Source organism: Neophocaena asiaeorientalis, unplaced genomic scaffold (assembly GCF_003031525.2).
Source record: "Neophocaena asiaeorientalis asiaeorientalis breed wild unplaced genomic scaffold, Neophocaena_asiaeorientalis_V1.1 scaffold150, whole genome shotgun sequence".
In the NCBI taxonomy this organism is placed as follows: domain Eukaryota; kingdom Metazoa; phylum Chordata; class Mammalia; order Artiodactyla; family Phocoenidae; genus Neophocaena; species Neophocaena asiaeorientalis.
The window spans coordinates 752,395-770,155 of NW_020176571.1; the positions used below are offsets into that span (position 1 = coordinate 752,395).

The 17,761-nt window shown below is 48.9% G+C and overlaps 1 protein-coding gene across 1 annotated transcript in view; it reads left to right on the forward strand.

Annotated features, from left to right (window-relative positions):
* Positions 1 to 688, forward strand: part of HDHD5 (haloacid dehalogenase like hydrolase domain containing 5) — a 23,257-nt gene extending 22,569 nt beyond the window's left edge. The window contains exon 8 of the mRNA XM_024733120.1: positions 25 to 688. Coding sequence (XP_024588888.1) covers positions 25 to 310 — 286 coding nt within the window. The 3' untranslated portion in view covers positions 311 to 688. The remainder of the gene's footprint in view (positions 1 to 24) is intronic.
* The last annotated feature ends 17,073 nt before the right edge of the window (positions 689 to 17,761 follow it).

Below are 17,761 nucleotides of genomic sequence, written 5' to 3' on the forward strand. Positions count from 1 at the left end.
CTGAACTGCGCCTTCTCTCCCCAGTGACAACCCCATGTCCGACATCTATGGGGCCAACCTGTTCCACCAGCACCTGCAGACGAGGCGGGAGGGGGCGGCCCGGAGCTGCACTGCCATCCTGGTGTGCACCGGCGTGTACAGCCCCCAGGCCCCAGGGCCCGCCGCTCCCGCCCTGGGTGGCGAGGGGCCTCCGTTCCATGGGCACCGGGACCTTGGCTTCAACCCGGGGCTCCTGCAGGCGGCCCACGTGGTGAGCGACGTGCACGAGGCCGTGCGGCTGGTCCTCGGCAAGGAGGGCTGGGCTCTGTAGCAGGGAGGGAGGTGGGCCCGCTGGCTGCCCCCTGCCCACCGCCTCCCCGCCTCCCGGCCAGCATGGTGACACTCTCGCTCCTCCTGGGCGGGGCCGCACAATTGTTCCCGGGGTAGCATTTGGGTATCAGCCTCAGATTTTTCTAGGCTGGTTCCTGTCTGCCTGTGCTGGCAGCCTGACCCCAGGCTCGTCCTCACTCTGGGGGGTCTTCTGCAGAAGAGGAGGCGGTGCCCGCCTCTGCCCGCTGCCAGCACGGGCTGTAACTCACTCTTAGACACTACTTTTTATGGTAGTTTAGCTTATTGCCCAGAGACTTTGGACTTATTTTTTTAAGTTAAAATAATTGTAATAAATATTCATTTTGCTGTCTCTTGTGAAGCTCTGTCTGGAATGTACTGAAAAGTCCTGTGGGGGAAGGCTCGTGGGCCGGCGGGGTGGGTGACCTTGAGGCCCAGGCGCTGGTGGCATTTCAGTCCCGTGAGCGCTGACCCCAGCGCACCGCAGTCTGGGCCGCGAGCCCCGAGCCCTGCCGTCGACGTAGCCGCTTCCCTGACGTGGAAAGAAAGGAGCTTTTCCTCTGGCGGCTCTGAACCCGTGAGTCTCGTACTTCTCCCTGTCGCGGTGGCCTGGTGAGACCCTTCAGCACAGCCCCGTCTGACCCCAGCAGCACCGGCCAGCTGCTCCCTCCCCTCTCCAAACCCTTGTCCCTGGGCAGCACCTGGGCTCCAGGGAGAGGCGAGCGGTGCCCTGCCCTTGAGCGCCAGGGCTGGGCCAGCCCACCTGCGCCCCCAGCGCCCCCAGACAACAGCAGCTCCTCCCCGTGTGCAGCCCGGCCTCACCTGCAGAGCACCCGGGCCAGGGCCCCTCCAGGCCCCGACGCCCCCAGCAGGTCTACCCTGCCGGAGTAGACGCTCCCCACTGGTCTACCCCACAGGCCCAGTCAGATGGGAGGTCTGGTCTTTCAGAGGGTCAGGCCCCCTGTGACTTCTCACCACAGCACAGGTGCCCCCCCTCCATCCTGTTCCACCACTTCCCCTCCACGTTTCGTGGGTCCTCCACGTGCCCTCCTGCCTCAGGGCCTCTTGCACTCGCGGTTCCCTTCCTTCCGACATCCGCGAAGCTCTGTCCCTTTTTAAGGGTCTGGGAATTGTCCCCTCGGAGAGACTCCCTCAACTTCCTATAAAAAGCAGCGCTCTGGGACTCCCCTGGCGGTCTAGCAGTTAAGACTCCGCGCTTCCGCTTCAGGGGGCACGGGTTCCATCCCTGGTTGGGGAACTAAGATCCCACGTGCAGTGTGGTGCGGCACGAAACAAAAAACAAGACAAAAACAAACAGCGCTCTCTGCTGTCCTGCGTCATGTTCCCCACGGTCCTTATCACCCCATCACCTGTATTTACTCCTTATTGCCCGTCTTCTGCTAAACTACGAGCGCTGAGGACTGTCCACGCTGGTTCCTTCTCGAGTCCCCACACCCCCATGCCGGGCGCCTGCAGGCCCTGGGGCCCCACGTCGCAGGCAGCTGTGGCTTCTCGCCTTTCTGTCCCTTGGGGGTGGGCTGGGGCCCTAGCTCCCCGCTCACAGCCATGCAGCCGTGGGCGATCCCCTCCCCTCTCCAGCTCCTTCTTGTCTGCGGACTGGCGTTGGCGAGGTGGACTCCACAAAGGAGCTATTTTAGGTACCTCACTGTGTCATGTGGGATTTGTTCAGCTGCCTATTTCAGAAGCCTGACCACAGTGGCTTGAATGCTTTCTAAGCGTCAGGACGTTCGGAGCAGGCGTCTCAAGCACTCCGCTCGCCCACCGTGCTGGTGTGCAGGCCCGCCCACCTGCAGCATGGCCCCAGCATCCACGGAGAGAGGAGGAAAGGGCGAAGACAGAGCAGGTGGGGCTGGACTCCCTTTAAAGAGCTTTCCCGGAAGGCGCACCTCGCTGGGGACTCCAGTCCTGTCCGGCTGACCAGAGGCGGGGCTCGGGCACACCGCTGTGCCGACAGAATCAGGGCTTGTTCGTGAGGAAGGCGAGTAGAGGGGACGGCGGGCAGGCGGGCAGCAGTTCAGCCCCTGGGACCGAGCTCTGCACTGGCTCTCCGTCTGAGTGCCCGGAGGACGCTGAGCCACTAGGTCTGGAGGCCTGCGATGCACGTGCTGGCCTTTTCCAGAGCACCTTACACAGGCATCCCTGGTCCAGGGTTTGTCAGAGCCTCTCAGAGCCCCTCGCAGAGACACGGTTCTCACCACCCCGGTTTATAAATGAGGGCACGAGGCAGGCCAGTGATCCCTTCCTTTCAGAAACACTGACTGAGGACCCACTTGCTGCCAGGCCCCATGCCGGGCGCCACAGCAGCGACCAGCCATTGGCAACCACACCTGCCCTCGTGGGGTTCGCCTGGTAGTGACCACGCATCTGAGGTCAGTTAGGAAATGGAGGGGCTGGGCTGACAGCTGGGCGTCCTACTTGGCCATGTCCTCCCGGGACCCGGCCCGCCCTCAGCCAGCCCACTGCCCTTCCCGTGAGTCCTGGAGCAGCTGCTGTTGTGGGTACAGCCCTGCGAGCTTGCCCTGGGCCCAGGAGGCTCACAGGGGTGACTGGGGAGCAGGGGAGGAGTTGGGAAGTCAGCCGGTGTGGCCACGTGCCGAGGAGTCTCGCCAGAGCCCAGGTGGAAGGGACGGGGCGACAGCGTCTGTGTGCCTGCCCCTGGCTCTGCGCTGTGGCTGGCAGCTGCTCTCTGGGGCCCTTTCTCTCCCTTTCTTACTCCCGGTTTCCTGAAGGTGGCAGGAGCCCCTCCAGATGGGGTGCAGGAGGGTAGGCGACTGCAGCAGCATCACACAGGTGCAGGGCCAAGGGCAGGCCTGGGCACTTGGCTCCGGACGGGTCTTATTGCTCAGGGGCTTCGTCTGCACCCTGGAACCGAAACCCACAAGCAGCTGCTTCACTGCTCAGTCTGACTGAGTGAAAATGGTATCTTTTTGTGTTTTGAAGCAGCCAAGTGCTTACAGACGAGACGCCGTGAGTCACTCTGAACGAGAAGTAAGTGGATGCTTATAGTAAAGTCATCAGCCTAGAGCAGGACTGGACTGTCAGCTGCCCACTTGGGTCCCCGTCCTGAACCCCGGCACTTTCTCAGCGTCCCCATGGTGGTGGCAGCTTCTGGCCTCCTGAGGACACCTCTGGGCTGAGGCGGGTGGCTAGCCAGCAGGTAGTCAGGGCTCCCAGCAGAGCTCTGGTTGCTGTAGCAACCTGACGCTGCCTTGAGGGCGGAGTTTTAAAATATCTTGGCTATAATAGTTCTTTCCCCCCAATCTCTCTGTCACTTCCCCCGTGCCGCGTGGTGTGGCGAGGCTGGGTCGCCCGGGGACGCCTGCCTGCTCTCTGCCTGGCGCTCCTGGCAGCTTCTTGGGGGGGCTGGATGTGGGAGGAGTGTCTCCGGGTGTGAACTGCTGCGAAGCTGTCAGGGCTTCGGCTTTTGCTTCCAGCCTTCTCCAACTCTTGGATCCAAAAACCTTCTGTCATTTTTCTCTTTTTGGAGAGGCAGAGAAGAGGGGTCTAGCTTGAAACTCCCACCGCCCCCCCACAAAAAAACCTCCCCTCCCTCCTCCCACTCTGGGCCATACCCCTACCAGCACAGCCGCAACATCCTGGGACCACTCTCTGCAGGGGGAGGGGTGTCCCCTCTTGTCTGCTGTTTCCTTTGGTGTTTCTAACTTCCTCTTTTGGCTTCATTTATTCACTCAACAAACGCACTTACTAAGCCCCTGAAATAAACGAAAAACTGCCTTGTCACGGGGAAGTTCATCCCTGTCTTCCTCTTGGACTTGGTCCTATCAGATTTCAAACTTCTTCTAAAGTTACAGTAATTTAGACAGTGTTCTCTTGGCAGAGGGAGGGATACAAACCAATGGGACAAAACAGCCCTCAGAAACACATATAGGACAGTACGGCTTAACAAAACAAATGTGTATTTCTCGCTCATTTCACAGGCTGACGTGGGCTGTGTGCTGTCCTTGGCCTTTCCCTCCAGGTGGTGACTCGGGCATTCAGCCTCCTTCCATTTGTGATGCTGTCATCTTCAAAGAGGGAGGGAGGGTGGATGAACGTGGAGGGACTTGGGTGAGACGTGGTCTTGGTGGTCAGCACTTCTGTTCATGTCCACTGACCACGCACGTGGTTCCAGTGCCACTCCCAAGAGGACAGGGAATGTGAGGAAAAGGAACTGGGATCAGTCGGCATCTAGCCTGTCTCTGTTGCCCTATTACTGTTTACTAGGATAAAGAAAATTAGATTTGCTTAGTTTCGTTTAAATTCATGAATATATGTTGCAATTTGTTTCTGTATATTTATTGAGTTGATCATAAATGTTTTTCTCCTTTAATCTGTTCATTTGGTAAATGACATTCATAAATTTTCTTTTCATCTTTAACTCTGCCTTTCATTCCTGTGATAAAACCTAATTGGTTATGTTATATGTTGCTGTCTACCATTAGCTAGAATTTCGTTTATGTTCATAAATGAGACTGGCCTGTACAGTTAAACTTTTTTCTACTGCCTTTGTCTGGTTTTGATATCAATTTTGTATCAGCCTCATAAAATAAATGGTGACGGGGCTTCCCTGGTGGCGCAGTGGTTGAGAGTCCGCCTGCCAATGCAGGGGACACGGGTTCGAGCCCTGGTCTGGGAGGATCCCACATGCCGCGGAGCAACTAGGCCTGTGAGCCACAACTACTGAGCCTGCGCGTCTGGAGCCTGTGCTCCGCAACAAGAGAGGCCGCGACAGTGAGAGACCGCACTGCGATGAAGAGTGGCCCTCGCTCGCTGCAACTAGAGAAAGCCCTCGCACAGAAACTAAGACCCAACACAGCCAAAAATAATAAATAAATAAAAATTAAAAAAAAAAAATAATAAATGGTGACACATTTCATCTTTTCCTATTTTTGGAACAGTTTGTTTAAAATGGGATTTTCAGTGCCTTGAATATTGGTAGAACACACAAAACCATCTGAACCCGGTAAATTTTGGAGGGGAGACTTAATTACTGATTCAATTTCTCTAATAATTAAATGTATATTCAGACTTTTCAACTTAGTTTAGGAAAGTCATGTTTTTCTAGGGAATTTTCCATTTTTCTCTAAGTTTTCAAATACAGTGGTATAATATTGTTCATAATATTCTCATCATTAATAATCGGTTTCTGTAGTTAGACATCTTTTTCATTCCTATTATTGCTTTTATTTATGTTTTCTCCCTTTTTTTCTTAATAAATCATGTCAGATCTTTGTGTATTTAAACATCAGGCGTTTTTTTTGTTTTTTTTTTGCGGTACGCGGGCCTCTCACTGCTGTGGCCTCTCCCGTCGCAGAGCACAGGCTCTGGACGCGCAGGCTCAGTAGTTGTGGCTCACAGGCCTAGTTGCTCCGCGGCATGTGGGATCTTCCTGGACCGGGGCATGAACCCGCGTCCCCTGCATCGGCAGGTGGACTCTCAACCACTGCGCCACCAGGGAAGCCCTAAACATCAGTTTTTATTATTTCTGTTTTTTTTTAAAATTTATTTATTTTACTTATATTTATTTTTGGCTGCGTTGGGTCTTTGCTGCTGCACGCGGGCTTCTCATTGCGGTGGCTTATCTAGGTGTGCGGGCTTCAGTAGTTGTGGCATGCTGGCTCAGCAGTTGTGGCACACGGGCTCAGTTGCTCCACAGCATGTGGGATCTTCCCGGACCAGGGCTCAAACCCGTGTCCCCCGCACCGGCAGGCGGATTCCCAACCACTGCGCCACCAGGGAAGCCCTTATTTCTGTTTTTATCTTTAATATTTCCTTCTTTATGTTTTCATTGAATTTACTTGTTCTTTCTTCAATTTATTAATTTGAATGCTTAGCTTATTAATTTGTAGTCTTTCTGCATTTGTAACAAACATTTTAAGGCTATACATTTTCCTCTAAGTTTTGCTTTGGCTGTATCTCATTCATTTTGTCAAGTAATATTTTCATGATCATTTAATTCTAAGTATTTTCTAATTTTTGTGTGAGTTATTTGGAAGAATGTTTTAAATTTTCCAACTGTTTGGGGAGTGGTTGGTGATATTTCTGTTGCTGTGTTCTAATCTAATTGCTTTGAGGTCAAAGAATATAGTCTGTATATGATCAGGTTTTATAAATGTTGCACATACATTTGTAAACTGTGTGTGGTATCTAATTTTTTGTAGAGTTCTACATTCAGCCATTAGATCAACCTTGTGTTTAAACTTGTATTATATGTATTTACCAATGTTTTATCTGTTTGATCTGTTAATTACTGAGAGATGTGTTTACATCCCCCACTATAATTAGGTATTTGCCAATTTCTCACTATAATATTATCCATTTTGCTTTATATATATTTTAAGCTATGTTATTATGTACACACAAGTTCAGAATTTTGCCGTCTTTCTGGAACTTGGTTCTTTTGTAGCAGCAAATACTTATATAGTACAACATGCCAGCATTTTCTAAGTGCTCTCAATATATTAATTTACTTACCCCTCATAAAAACTCTATGAAGTAGGTGCTATTATTGTCCCCATTTTACAGATGAGAAAATTGAGGACAGAGAAATTAAGTAACTTGACCAAGGTCACCCAGCTTCTGAGTGGTGGAGTCAGGATTTGAACTCAGAGAGTCTGGCTCTAGCGTGTGTGCCCTTAACTACTATGCTATACTGTCTTCTTTATCACTATATGGTGAAATTCTTTATTTCTAATAATTTTCTTGGGTATAAAGTTTATTTTTTTCTTTTCTTTTCTTTTCTTTTTTGGCCACGCTGTGTGGCATGCAGGATCTTAGTTCCCCGAATAGAAATTGAAACCGTGCCCCCTGCATTGGGAGCACGGAGTCTTAACCACTGGACCACAAGGGAAGTCCCAAAGTTTATTTTTTTCCTAAAGTTAATATAGCCATGCCAGTTTTTTTAGTTAACATTTGCCTGGTTTATTTATATAAATGCATTAAAAATATATATGTCTACATATTTTCTTCAACATTCACTTTCAATCTGTCTTTTTGTTTTAGAGATATTTCTTATATAAAAGCATATAGCTGGGAATTAAAAAAATCTAATCCAATAATCTCTGTTATTTAATAGGACATTTATTGTGATTACTGACATATTTTGCTTTATTTTTTACCATCCATTGCATTCTGGCTCCTGTTATTTCTAATGTGAAGCCTGCTGTCAATCTAACTGTTGTGTTGCGATTTACTGCCTGGTTTCTCTTAAGATCTTTTCCTTTAGATGCTCTCCAGTTTCACATCTGAGCATCTGGGAGCATATTTATTTTTATTGATCCTGTTTAGGATTCATTGAGATTCTTAAATCTATGGGTTGGAGAAGTTTTTCCACCAGCTTTGGAAAATTCTCGGCCAAAACTTCTTTGTTATCTTTCCCCCACTCTTTGAAGTTTCTCCTTCTGGAACTTCTATTAGGCATATTTTGAATCTTCCCAATCCACCCACCTTGTCTTTTGATTTCTTTTTATATGTCACAACCTCTAGCTCTCTCTACTGCATTCTAGAGAACGTCATCAGATATGTTATGACATTTACTAAGTCTCTTTAGTTGCCTCTAATCTGCTGCTTAATCCATCTATTATTTAGTTATTTATGTATTTATGGCTGCGTTGGGTCTTTTTTGCTTCGCGCGGGTTTTTTTCTGGTTGTGTTGAGCGGGGGCTACTCTTTGTTGCGGTGCACGGGCTTCTCATTGTGGTGGCTTCTTTTGTTGCAGAGCATGGGCTCTGGATGCGTGGGCTTTAGTAGTTGCAGCACGTGGGCTCAACAGTTGTGGCTTGCGGGCTCTAGAGCGCAGGCTCAGTAGTTGTGGCACACGGGCTTAGTTGCTTCGCGGCACGTGGGATCTTTCTGGACCAGGGCTCGAACCCATGTCCCCTGCATTGGTAGGCGGATTCTTAACCACTGCGCCACCAGGGAAGTCCCCATCTATTAATTTTTTTCAATGACTATATATTTGAAATCTGAAGTTCTTTTTAAAAAAATCTTCATTTTTTTGTATTAAGAGATTTTTTTTCTAATATAACATTTAATTCCATTAATGATTTTTAAACTGTCTTTTAAACATTTTCTTAGCGGTTGCTCTAGGGCTAATAATATACATCTTAGCTTATGATTTATACCAATTTAGTTTCAGTGAGATATAGAAACTATGTTTCTATATATTTCTGTTGCCCTCTTCCCTTTTTAGTACCATTATTGTTTCACACATTAGATCTGTATATGTTACAGAACCCAATAATACAGTCTTACAATGATTACTTTTATATAATTTTATGTCTTAAAGAAGCTGAGGTCTACTCTCCTTCTATGGGAGAGAAAGTGTATATTTATAAAGTTTGTCATACTAAACTTATTTACCATTTCCGGTTCACTTCATTTTGAGGATTCAAGTTACCATCTGATGCCAGATCCTTGCTTCCTTACAGTTTCGCTCCCACCCACCTCCTTTGTGCTCTTATGGGCAAATATATTACATTTTTGTATATTAAAGTTCCAACAATACAGTTATAATTATATGGTTTTATGCAATTGCTTTTCTTTTAAAGACAATTTTTAAAATAGCGGTTTTATGTCCACAGCAAAATTGAGAGGAAGGTACAGAGATTTCCCACATACCACCCACCCCCAGCCCATAGGCATAGCTCCCCCCAACCCTGCTATCAGCATCCCCCACCAGATGGTACATTTGTTATAATCAAGGAATCTGCATTAACACATCATCATTACCTGAGGTCCATGGTTTACGTTAGGTTCACTCTTAGTGTTGTCCACCGTATGGGTTTGGACAAATTGTACTGATATATATCCATTACAGTGTCATACTGGGTGTTCTCACTGCCCTCAAAGTCCTCTGGGCTTCACCTGTTCATCCCTCCCTCCCTCCTGGCTCCTGGCAACCACTGATCTTCTTTCTGTCTCCATAGTTCTGCCTTTTCCAGAATGTCATATCGCTGGGATCATACAGTATGTAACCTTTTTCAGATTGGCTTCTTTCATTTATAATCAGCATTTAAGTTTCCCCATGTCTTTTCATGGCTTGAGAGCTTATTTCTCTTTAGTGCTCAGTAGTATTCCATTGTGTGAATGTTCCCCGGTTTATTTATCATGTCACCTACTGAGCCAAGCATCTTGGTTGCTTCCAAGTTTGGCAATTATGAATAAAGCTGCTATAAATATCCAAGTGCAGGTTTTTGTGTGGACATAAGTTTTCGACCCCTTTGGGTAAATACCAAGGAGCATGACTGCTGGAAAGCAATATGTTTAGTTTTGTTAAAACTCCAAACTATCTCCCAAAGTGGCTGTACCATTCTGCATTCCCACTGACGACGCACGAGAGTCCCTGTTCTGCGTCCTCACCAGCGTTTGGTGTTGTCAGTGCTCTTGGCCGTGCTCGTAGGTGTGCCGTGGTATCTCACTGTTGTTTTAAGTTTCATTTCCCTGCTGACAAGTGATGTTGAGCATCTTTTCATGTGCTTATCTGCCATCTGTATATCTTCTTCGGCGAGGTGTCTGTTAAGGTTCTTCGGCCCATTTTTAATATTGGGTTGTTTGTTTTCTTACTGCTGAGTTTTAAGAATCCTGTGTATATTTTGGATAACAGCCCTTTATCAGATGTATCTTTTGCACACATTTTCTCGCAGTCTGTGGTTTGTCTTCTTATTCTCTTGACAGTGTCTTTTGCAGAACAGACATTTTAAATTTTAATAAAGTCTAGTTTGCCAATTCTTTCTTTTATAGATCATGTCTTTTTGGTGTTGTATGTAAAAAGTCATTGCCAAACCCCAAGATCTAGGTTATTTCTCTTGTTATCTTTTGGGACTTTCATATTTACTTTTGCATTTTACATTTAGGTATGGAATCCTTTTTGAGTTAATTCTTGTGAAGGGTGTAACGTCTGTGTCTAGATTCATTTTTTTGCTTGTTATTGTCCAGTTGTTCCAGCACCATTTGATGAAAAGATGGTATTGCTTTTTAACTAAGTTAGAAGAAAGGAGAAGAAATACATATTTACATTATTTCCTATAATTACCTATATAATGACCTTTACTGGCAATCTTCGTTTTTGTGTGTGTGTGTGTGGATTTGAATTATTGCTTCCAGCCTGAAGAACTTCCTTCTATATAGTATTTTCTATAAGGCAGGTGTGCCAGCAACATTCCTCAGATTTGTTTATCAAGAAATGTATTAATTTCACCTTCAGTTTTGAAAGATAGTTTTGCTGGGTGTAAGAATTTTTTCACCTTTGCTTTCAGGACTTCTAATATGTCATCCCTCTGGCTTCTGGGCTCCACTCTTCCTGATGAGAAGTTTACTATCACTCTTCTTGGAATTCCCTTGTTTGTGATGTGGTTTCTCTCTTGCTCTGTTCAAGATTTTCTCTTTGTCTTTATCTTTTAACATTTTGATTGTGATGTGTCTGGCTATGGGTCTCTGCACTTATCCTGCTCAGAGTTTTTGAGTTTCTTGGATGTGTAGATTAATGTTTTTCATCAAATTTGGGAAGCTTTCAGACAGTTTTTCCCTGAATATCTTTTTTCTGCTCCCTTTTTTCTCTCCTGTCCTTCAGATGCTCCCATCGTATGTATGTTGATGAAGTCAGTTGTGTCCCATCTCTCTCTGAGGTTCTGTTCCTTTTTTTCTTAATTCTTTTTTCTTTGTTCTTCCGAGTGTTTAATTTCTATCGGTGTATCTTTAAGTTGGCTGATTCTTCTGCCAGCTCAAATGTACAGTTGAGTCCCTCATTAGTTTTATATTTTAGCTAATGTACTTTTCAACTCCAAAATTTCCATTTGGTTCTTTCTTTTTATTATTATAATTTCTATCTCTTTATAGACATTCTCTATTTGATGAGACATTGTCATCATACTTTCCTTTAATTCTTTAAGCATGGTTTCCTTTAGTTCTCTGAATATATTATAATAGCGGCTTTGGAGTCCTTGTCTGGTAAATCCAATATCTGGGCCCCTCGAAAGCAGTTTCTAGTGTTTGTATTTCTTTCCTTGTGTATGGGTCACACTTCCTATTTCTTTATATCTCATAATTTTTTGTTGAAAACTGGACATTTAAGATAATATATTGTAGCAACTCTGGAAACTGTGATCCCTTACCTCCCCCATCCCCCAGCCAGGAGTTTTTGTTATTGGTACTTGATTTTTTGTTATTTAGTGATATGGGTAGATGAATTCAGTGAGGTCTGTTTTTCCTGTGGTGTGAAGCCTCTGATGTGTACACAAATCTCCCTGCCCCCTGGGATGGCCACAGTGTTAGCTGGGTTCTCATTGACTGTCTTTTCCCCAATCTCTTTTTTTTTTTGTCATAATCACTCTTTTTCTTTCTTTCTTTCTTTTAACATCTTTATTGGGGTATAATTGCTTTACAATGGTGTGTTAGTTTCTGCTTTATAGCAAAGTGAATCAGTTATACATATACATATGTTCCCATATCTCTTCCCTCTTGCATCTCCCTCCCTCCCACCCTCCCTATCCCACCCCTCCAGGCGGTCACAAAGCACCAAGCTGATATCCCTGTGCTATGCGGCTGCTTCCCACTAGCTGTCTACCTCCCCAATCTCTTTGTTAACCTCCGGCAGCTTTGCCTCTATTGGTATCACACTGAACTGTTAGGCTCCACTAATTGCTACCTGATTGCTCTGTCATTTTTGACAATGTCCTGGGACATAAACTGCTCCACATCTGATCTGATAAAGTTGGGCCCCTTTGCAGGGGTAGTTCTTCAGACCAGTCTTTGAGGCTTGCTCTGACCCCAGCCGGGTTCTTTTCAGCTGTCTCTCTGTTAAACTCCTGGCTGGTTTGTTTCACTTGTTCCATCAGGGAATGACCAGCCTCCTTTAAGTGACTCACCACCAAGGTCTTCCTTCTTTTCAATAGTGCCCTTAGGCTTGAACTTCCCTGCACTCTGTTCCAAGTGAGCCAGTCCCCTTAGCCTGAGCTACCGAACCCTCTGTTTCTACACCCAAGGCAAAAGCTCCATGCCAACACTCTGGACCTGGGTACAGCAATCTGCTTCTCTTAGAGTGACACATCTTTTCCATGAGTTGGAAGGGGATGGGAGGAGGGGGTAGTAGCCCCTTGTCTTCTCAGTTTGCCTCTCCCTGCACAGAACCTCTACCCTACAGGTGAGCTGGGACAGGAGATTGGGTTAAGGTAACCAAGGCCTGCCACACCTAGATTAGAGCTTCCAGTCTACAAGTGGGGACTGGGTGGAGGTAGGGAGCCACAGGCCTCTCAGCTGTGCTTTTGTGGAACAGAGTTTCTGCACACGAAGCCGTGGGGCAGAGAGAGGGGAGATGAGAAATGCAGTGACCAGCGCGTCCGGAGAGAAGCTACTGTCCTACACTCCCAGATGGGGAGGAGGGGCCCCTTCTTGGCCACGCTCACCTGGAGGTGACTTTCTGCCACACTGAGCTGGGGGAGGGGACAGGACAGGTTGTGGCTTCAATGCCACAGACTCTCACTGTTCTTAAAGAGATTTAGCAGATTTCTTGAATAAACGTTTTTCCATTTGCTGTGTGCCCTAAGACAATTTTCAGGAATTTTAAATGGGGGAATTCCCTGGTGGTCCAGTGGTTAGGACTCCACACTTCCAGTGCTGGGGGCCCGGGCTCGATCCCCGGTCGGGGAACTAAGATCCTGCAAGCAGCGTGGCACAGCCAAATTTAAAAAAAAAAGAAATTTTAAATGTTTTTTTAAAATTTATTTTTTATTGAAGTATAGTTGAAGTACAACGTTGTGTAAATGGTTGTTTTTTATAATTTCCACCAGTTATGATTATTTCACTGGGGAGAAAATTCACAGAGATCCACACACTGTGATTCTTGGAGGTACTTCTCCCTGCCTTATTCCTTCTTTTTTCTCCACTATTCTTTTTCATAGTATTTTATTCTTTTTTATGCTCTTAATCATTTTAAACCTATTGGTATCATAGCCATCATCACCTGAAGTTCCTGGGGGGTCTAATCTTGCTATATGTTTCATACACTGGCTTTCATTCATGATGGGTGATTTCCTTGTGTGTTTTGCAGTTTGGTATCGTGAACTGACTTTTACTGGTGCTTTATCCGTGGGAATCCTCTAAGGCTTGGTTTGACGGTATGTCCCCCCAGAACTGTTTTGTATTTGCTTTCGCTAGGTATCCATGGTTATTACCAGCCTACCGCCAATATTTATGTTACTTTCTCAGCCCGAGATTGTGCAAATCTCAAATCTATGGGCGGTATAGTCCAATGGTTATGAATTCCCAGGAGAGATTTTTATGCCACTTCAAGCCTAGGTCAATGCTTATTCATTTGCCTGTGGCCTGCCTGTTTGGGTGGGAGATCTATTTTTCTGTTCGCCCTTTCACTGAGTCCTGGATTTATGCAGGAAGCTCAGCCCTGTGCTCTTGTCTCATTTGGCTTGAATGCCAGGTGTCCACGTGCCCACCAGTGCTGCCCAAGAGGACATGCCACAGTGATGCCATTGCTCTGTATCTGCTGTTCCGGGTAGTAGCCACCAGTCACATGGGGCTTCTGAGCACTTGAAATGTGGCGAGTGAGACTGAGGAATTGAATTTGAAATTTTAACTTATTTCAAATGATATTTATTTATTTATTTATAATATTATTATTTATTCATCTATTTACCTTTGGCCTCGCCATGCAGCTGCAGGATCTTAGTTCCTTGACCAGGGACTGAACCCGGGCCCCTGCAGTGGAAGCGTGGAGCTCTAACCACTGGATGGCCAGGGAAGTCCCAGTTGATATTTATTTAAACACATTCCGATTTAGGTAGCTGCTTGTGGCTGGTCCCCGCTGTATCAGACCAACCACACATCTGGAGCGTCATGCACTTCACTCGCCGTTCCAGCTTCCTCTTCATGGACGGCCCCCAGGGTTCATCTTACTCTCTTAACTGTGCACTTAGACTGTTCGGTTTTACCTGGTGTTTTCGGTAAGCTGGGAGGTCTTACGCATTTTGTTCACAATATGGCCAGAATGGAACAGTCTCTGCTTCCATTTTCTCTCCCCTCCAGCCCATTGGTTCTGCTGCAAAGTAATTTTTCTATGACGCAAATCTGTCCATGTGACATGTCTGCTTTCAAGAGGTCCCTGTTCTCCTGGAATGTAGCCCAAGCTCAGCCTGGCTCCCGAGGTCCTCTGTGACCTGGCCCTGCCTATCCCCTCCGTTTACCCATCATGCCCTTCTCCTTGTACTTCATACTGAAGCCAAGCATCCGGAACTCCTCGGCGTTGCCTGGCGACATCACACTGTGTGTCCTCCGTCTGTCCTGCTCCTCCCTGAAATGCCCACCAGTCCCGAGTCCACGTCCCAGCTGCTAACCAGCCTCTGCTTTCCCTTCCCAACAGTGCTCATGTCCTTTGCTCCTCTAGGCCCCATATAGAATTTGGCCATAACCTTCACAATACTTGACTGTGCTTTCTTGTTTATGTGTCTGTTCCCCTCCCAGCCTGGACTCCTAGGAAAGGACTTGCTGTTTTTAGCCTCTGGAGCCCTGGCACCCAGGCCAGGGGCTCAGTGACACTTGCAGGCACTGATGCCGGACCTTCTCCTTTGCCCGCGAGGGTAGCGCCTCGCTGTGGGCCGTCCATGGGGTGGTCCAAGCCACAGCCTGGCTCCGGGCCTTAGGGGCGCTCTGCAGTGGGGTAGCTGGAGTGTTATCGTCACAGACTCTCCAAGGAGTTCTGAGGCTTCAGCTCCTAGTACGCCGAAGCTTTGCAGACCCGTCCTGCTCTGGCCACAGCCCCCTGCCCACTTCCCCTCCACTTCTGGCAGTCGGCACCGTGACTGTGAGATTGGGCCCCAGAGGGCCTGCTGGGCCTTTCCACGGGGGGCCCCGGTGAGGCCCCACATGCTCGTCGACAGCGCCCTTCGGCCCTGCCCTTCATTCTCGCTGTGGAAGGAAGAGGGCAGGCTGACAAACAGATGGTGGGTCCGTGAGGACTGGGCCTTGGTTCGGTGCTGGGAGGGCTGGCCCTGCCCGCTGCGCTTTCCCGGGCTGCTGAGATGACGGGGGCGTCTCTCCTCCCTCCCGGCCCATCTGCCGCTGCCCCAGGAGGATGAGGGTGTCAGGTCTCCAGACGAGCCTTACCCAATGACAGGTAAGGTTTAACAGGTGCTCAGGGAAATGACGTTTGGATTGAAAACTGCTTAGTTTTTCCCTGACTCCCAGGATGCCATCCTAGGCTTGTGAGAAGGAGCGTGGTAGGTGGGTGAGAGTACTGGGCTGGGAGCCAGAGGCCTGCCCGTGACGAGCTGTGTGGCTGGGAGCAGGGCACCCTCCTTCTGTCTCCGTCCCCAGGTATCGCACGTAAGATGTAAGCACAGAACTCGGGGGCTTAGGAGCTGCTCGGTGACTGTGTTTTCCCTTTTCCAGATCCTTGAGGGATGTTTGTACTTACTTTATATACGAGAAAGTCTTAACTTCCTTCTTCTCATCCTAGCCACATCTTTGTCAAGCCCAGCACGGGCTGAAGCGAAGGGTCTCTGTGATTGTGTGTGTGCGAGTATGCGCCCAAGTGTGTACACAGATTTAGACATAACCCAGTGCAAAGCCGAGGTCCCTCTGGTACCCAGACCACCAGCATACTCTGTCGTGTGCCCTGAGTTCTTCCCCTTATTGTCTGTGGTCTTTTTATTCAGAGCCTCAGACCTGAAAGAAATTGGGTTAAAGAATCTCATACAGAAGTTACTCTGAGCAATTGAAGTTCATTTCCCAGAAATGCAAGGATGACTTCAAACGGCTGGTACAACCCAAGTTCCCAGGGAGGAAACCTGTCCTCAGGAGGTACCCTGGGCGAGGGCTGGCCTGATGGGCAAGGGCAGGAGGGAGCTGGGCGGGTGGCCAGGGCAGCAGGTCTGGGGTGGGGTGGGGACAGATTCGCCAGCGTCCCCTCGGCAGCCCAGTTCTCAGCCTGCGTCAGCTGCTCCCGCTTCTTCTACTGCTTCGTTGACGTGAGCAGGAGTTGTGGGCCAGCTTTCAGGTTAGCGGCTGGCTGGTGTCCTCCCTGGGGGAGAGCTGGGAGCCAGGCTGTAATCTGTCCCATTAGCAGTTGGCAGCTCCCAGCCCGCTTTTTCACCTGGACCGGCTCCGTGCTGACATCGCCGGACCCGCTGTGACGCTCATGGATGCGGGCCACGTGCGCTGTTCGCTCCCCCTTGCCCCGTGTGGGTGGCCTTGGCGCCAGCGGGCAGGGCTGAATCTCTCACACCGTGAAGCCTGTGACCAGCTCCAAGAACCGCTGCTCCCAGCGAGAGCTGCTCTGCTCCCTGGCGCGTCGCGAAGCACAGAGCTGTCGGGGAGCTGAGCTCGGAACGCGGCCTCGGGAAGGGCTCCAGCCCAGAAAACAGTCGTTAGTAGCCTGTGCTGTGAGTAAATGTTCCCGGGGCTTGAGACATGAGCTAAATGGAATTGCGACGATCACACCAGCTACCTTTAACACACTCCGTGACAGGCATTGGGCCAAACCCTTTGAACTCGTGACCTCTCTTAATACAACAGCCTGGGAAGGTAGATGTTGGTCCCTTTTTACAGTTGGATAATCCTAGGGTCAGAGAGGTGAAACAACCGGTGCAAGATCACACAGGCCACATGGCAGAGCTGAGACCACACCCCGGAGCTCAGCTGCCCCCCACACCTGCTGCACTGCATGGCGACTGGACACGGACCCGGTGTGTGCCCGGGGCGGGCTGTGGGTGCCAAACCCCACATCTGCCGTGGATTGGCTGTACAGAGCTCTGCACTTGTAGCTGCAGGGCTGCTGTGTTCCCGTCCACAGCCCCGTCTGTAGCATTCACCATCGCAGCTTTGGGCCTATTTTCCACGGAGGCACCTCTAGGTGTTTAATTTCCTCTGCTAGCTGCCTCTTCCTATTGTTTCCCATTCCCGCTTTAAGAACGTCAGAGAATACTGAAAACCTTCTTGGCTGGGGCCACACGCACCGTCCTTTTCCTGCTCCTTTCTTCCCAAGCATTTATATTCAGAGAGCTGCTCCATTCACTGGAAATTGCTCCCTCCCCCCGGGCCGGTCACTGAACCGAGAGCAGGGCACATGAATATGTAGAAATATGTGTTTGGGGCTCCCGGTCCTGGTCTTTTAATCAGTGCGGCCTGGTTCCTCCTTCGGTTTTCAAGGGCCTTAGGGAGATGCAGGACGGCCCAGCGGAAAGGGCACCGGACGAAGTAGAGGCTAAAGCTGCCCTGGTGCCTGCGGAGGTCCCAGCCTGGTGCTCAAAGGCATGGCCTACACTGAGACCAAGGCCACCCGGTCCCTCACGCCCCAGGGGTTCAGCTGGTGGGACCTCGCCGACCACCTCCCATCCGGCCGCCGGGATCCCATCGCTTCCCTCGGATTCCGACGCTGCGTCCTCCCCGCCCCAACTCCGCGCCCCGG